The sequence below is a fragment of the Merops nubicus genome, unplaced genomic scaffold, assembly GCF_000691845.1.
Source record: "Merops nubicus isolate BGI_N331 unplaced genomic scaffold, ASM69184v1 scaffold12930, whole genome shotgun sequence".
Classification (NCBI taxonomy): domain Eukaryota; kingdom Metazoa; phylum Chordata; class Aves; order Coraciiformes; family Meropidae; genus Merops; species Merops nubicus.
The window spans coordinates 52,362-54,934 of record NW_008582257.1 but is presented as its reverse complement, the minus strand read 5'-3'; the positions used below and the strand labels follow the sequence as shown (position 1 = coordinate 54,934).

The window sequence follows — 2,573 nt, the reverse complement described above, 5'->3', positions numbered from 1 at the left end:
CCCTACATTGAAAGTTACAGGGATAGGAATCCAATACTGCAGGCACATAATCACAAGTTTTCATAATGTAGTGAGTTTATGTACATCTGCTTAGCACCAGTCACTGACTGCGTGCCTACTCTTAGGTTTGAGCTTACACTTTACCATTGGCATAAACTAGGCGTGTTCATGCTGAGCTCCTGTAGCTTAGCTGGCATCTGGTGACTTTTTAAGGACAAAGAGTATGATTATGGGTAAAATAGGAAGCCATTGAAGCACCAGTTGTAGTCAGGGAACATCCAGGTGAGGTAGTTTCTTTCTTCAGAAGTTCCTGCATTTTGTACTGTGTGATTTAAAAACTTGGACTTCACAGCAGTGAGCCTTTTAAAAAAAGAAAGAGTAGTGAAAGTAAGGGTTTTAGAAGTATGGAGAAAGATTCCAACAGAAGCTGGGTGAAGGGATTTCCAGAATAGTAACTTCTTACATAAAGACAAGTATTTTGTCATTGTAAATGTTTCCAGTTAAGATAGTAAAGAGCTAGAATTGTCTTGCTCTTAATCAAGCTCTGTCTCCTAATACTGACATGTAGCATGTGTACTCTTTAGCAACCTAAATGAAGACTCACGTTTATACAATAACTTAATGCTGAATATTTATTATATTTTATTTGAGACTGAGCAAGTCATAACTTTAATGATTTTAATATATGATTCTACAGGGCATGGCAAGTAACCAACTTGTGTTGAAACTGTGGTCCTCTTCGCAAATCCAACTCCTTAGAATTTAATATCTACCAATGCTTAAAATTCAGATGTTTTCACTGTGATCAGCAATGTAGTAAAATTAATGTAATAATACATATTTTCTGTTTTGTTTAGGGTGCAAAATTTGGACATCCACCAGGATTAAATCAGGCTCCTCCCCCGCGTTCGTCTGTCCGTAGATCGTTTGGGAGATCCAAGCGATTTAGTATTACTCGTTCTCTGGATGACCTTGAGGTAATTAACTTTCACTTAAAACTTAGAAGTGAGTCCTAGAGAGGAACTTAGAGTAGTTAATGCTGATCATTAATGAAAGAAAGTAAGTAATATCTGTAGTGTAATAAAATTACTCATCATCGTATGACATTCAGGTATCACCTGACTTTTTTCCGTGTTGCTTTAATAGTTTACATTGATGCCAGCAGTGGCCATGCATTTTCTTGGGAATTTTGACTTTATTTTACCTACCACAGCTGGTCATGTGGAGCAAAACAATAGAGTTTTGCTGATCAAAATGTTCATTGTATCTTAGGAATCATTGCATCATGATATATATAAAAAAATGCTCATTGTATTCTTTTTTTCATTCAGCTAATGAGCATTGCATTGAGAAAATTTTGGGAAGATAAATTTGTTGCTGGACCAGGCTCTTTATGTACTTCATAAGGAATGTAGTTTACTCAGTACAGAAAAGTTTTTAAAAAAGCTTAAATTGGTTTTTCCTCCTTGTATATCTGCTGTTGAAAAAAGGGAATTCCTAAGCAACTTGGTGTTGGTCATTGTTTATGGTAATTTTGGGCCTTTCTGAGTGTAATAAAATAATACTAATATACGTCTGTTATAACATCAGCTGATGCCCTGGCCTCAGTTGCCAAACCTTATTGATTTTGGTGAAAACAAGGAATGAAAAGCCATCTGAATTTAAAAAGCTGCTCCTCCAGATCTGCTGAGAGCCTCCTTCAACCAGAAGTAGGAAAGTGGCTTCATTCTATCATATCTTCTAGTGTCTGCTTTGGGAAACCTGACCAATGGTGATGTGAAGGTGGAGGAAGAGTTTTTTCCCTTCTGCCTTTATCACATGCTTAGCTTATCTGGAAGAAGGTTTGTGTTGGGGGAGAATCAAAAATATGTGCAGAACTCTTGGTGGTAGGAACCATGTAATATGTATCATACCGGTCTTCAGCATGGGTGGGAATGTGGCACACTGATTCCTCTAAATGGGAAGGAGGTGTTTAAAAAGTGCTTGAGCTGGGAGGAGGAACGCAGGAGATATTCTGAGTTTCCTGCTGTAGGAAAATGTAGGAAGAACAGCATTTCACTGGCTGAGCTAAGAAGAGGGGAGCTCAGTGCACTGGATTTTTAGGGAAGACAGTATATGGAAGGAGCTTCTGACGTGCTTAGGGAATGCAGGTAGGAGCTGTAATTATTTCTCTAATTTTTCTAGATGGTTTAAAGGACATTTTCCATTGTGGTCCATTTCTGTCTTGTCTAAAGCTTTTTTTTTTTGTTTGTTTTGTTTTGTTTGGTCACAGAAAATACCTCTTCATTTCTTTGCACTCATAACTTAAATACAGTAAGTGCATAACTTTTCCCATTTGGGAACCATATAGCTACATCCTTCTTCATCAGAAAATGGTGATTCCTCTAAATTAAAAAAGCTTTCTTGTATATATTACCAGTTTTGACAGAATTTCTGGTCACAGTAAGAGAGAATCCTCTCAGAATATCTAAAAGCCCAGTGCTAGTAATTCACATGCAGGAGGAAGAACATCGCTCACACCATGTTCTTCCAGATTGGAATTTCATACAGATTTATGTGTGTGTCTCATATTT

At 37.2% G+C, this 2,573-nt stretch overlaps 1 protein-coding gene across 1 annotated transcript in view; it reads left to right on the top strand.

The window, feature by feature from the left end:
• Positions 1-2,573, top strand: part of RGS12 (regulator of G-protein signaling 12) — a gene marked incomplete at its 3' end in the record, with an annotated part of 68,264 nt that overhangs the window by 15,226 nt on the left and 50,465 nt on the right. The window contains exon 2 of the mRNA XM_008937179.1: positions 858-977. Coding sequence (XP_008935427.1) covers positions 858-977 — 120 coding nt within the window. The remainder of the gene's footprint in view (positions 1-857; positions 978-2,573) is intronic.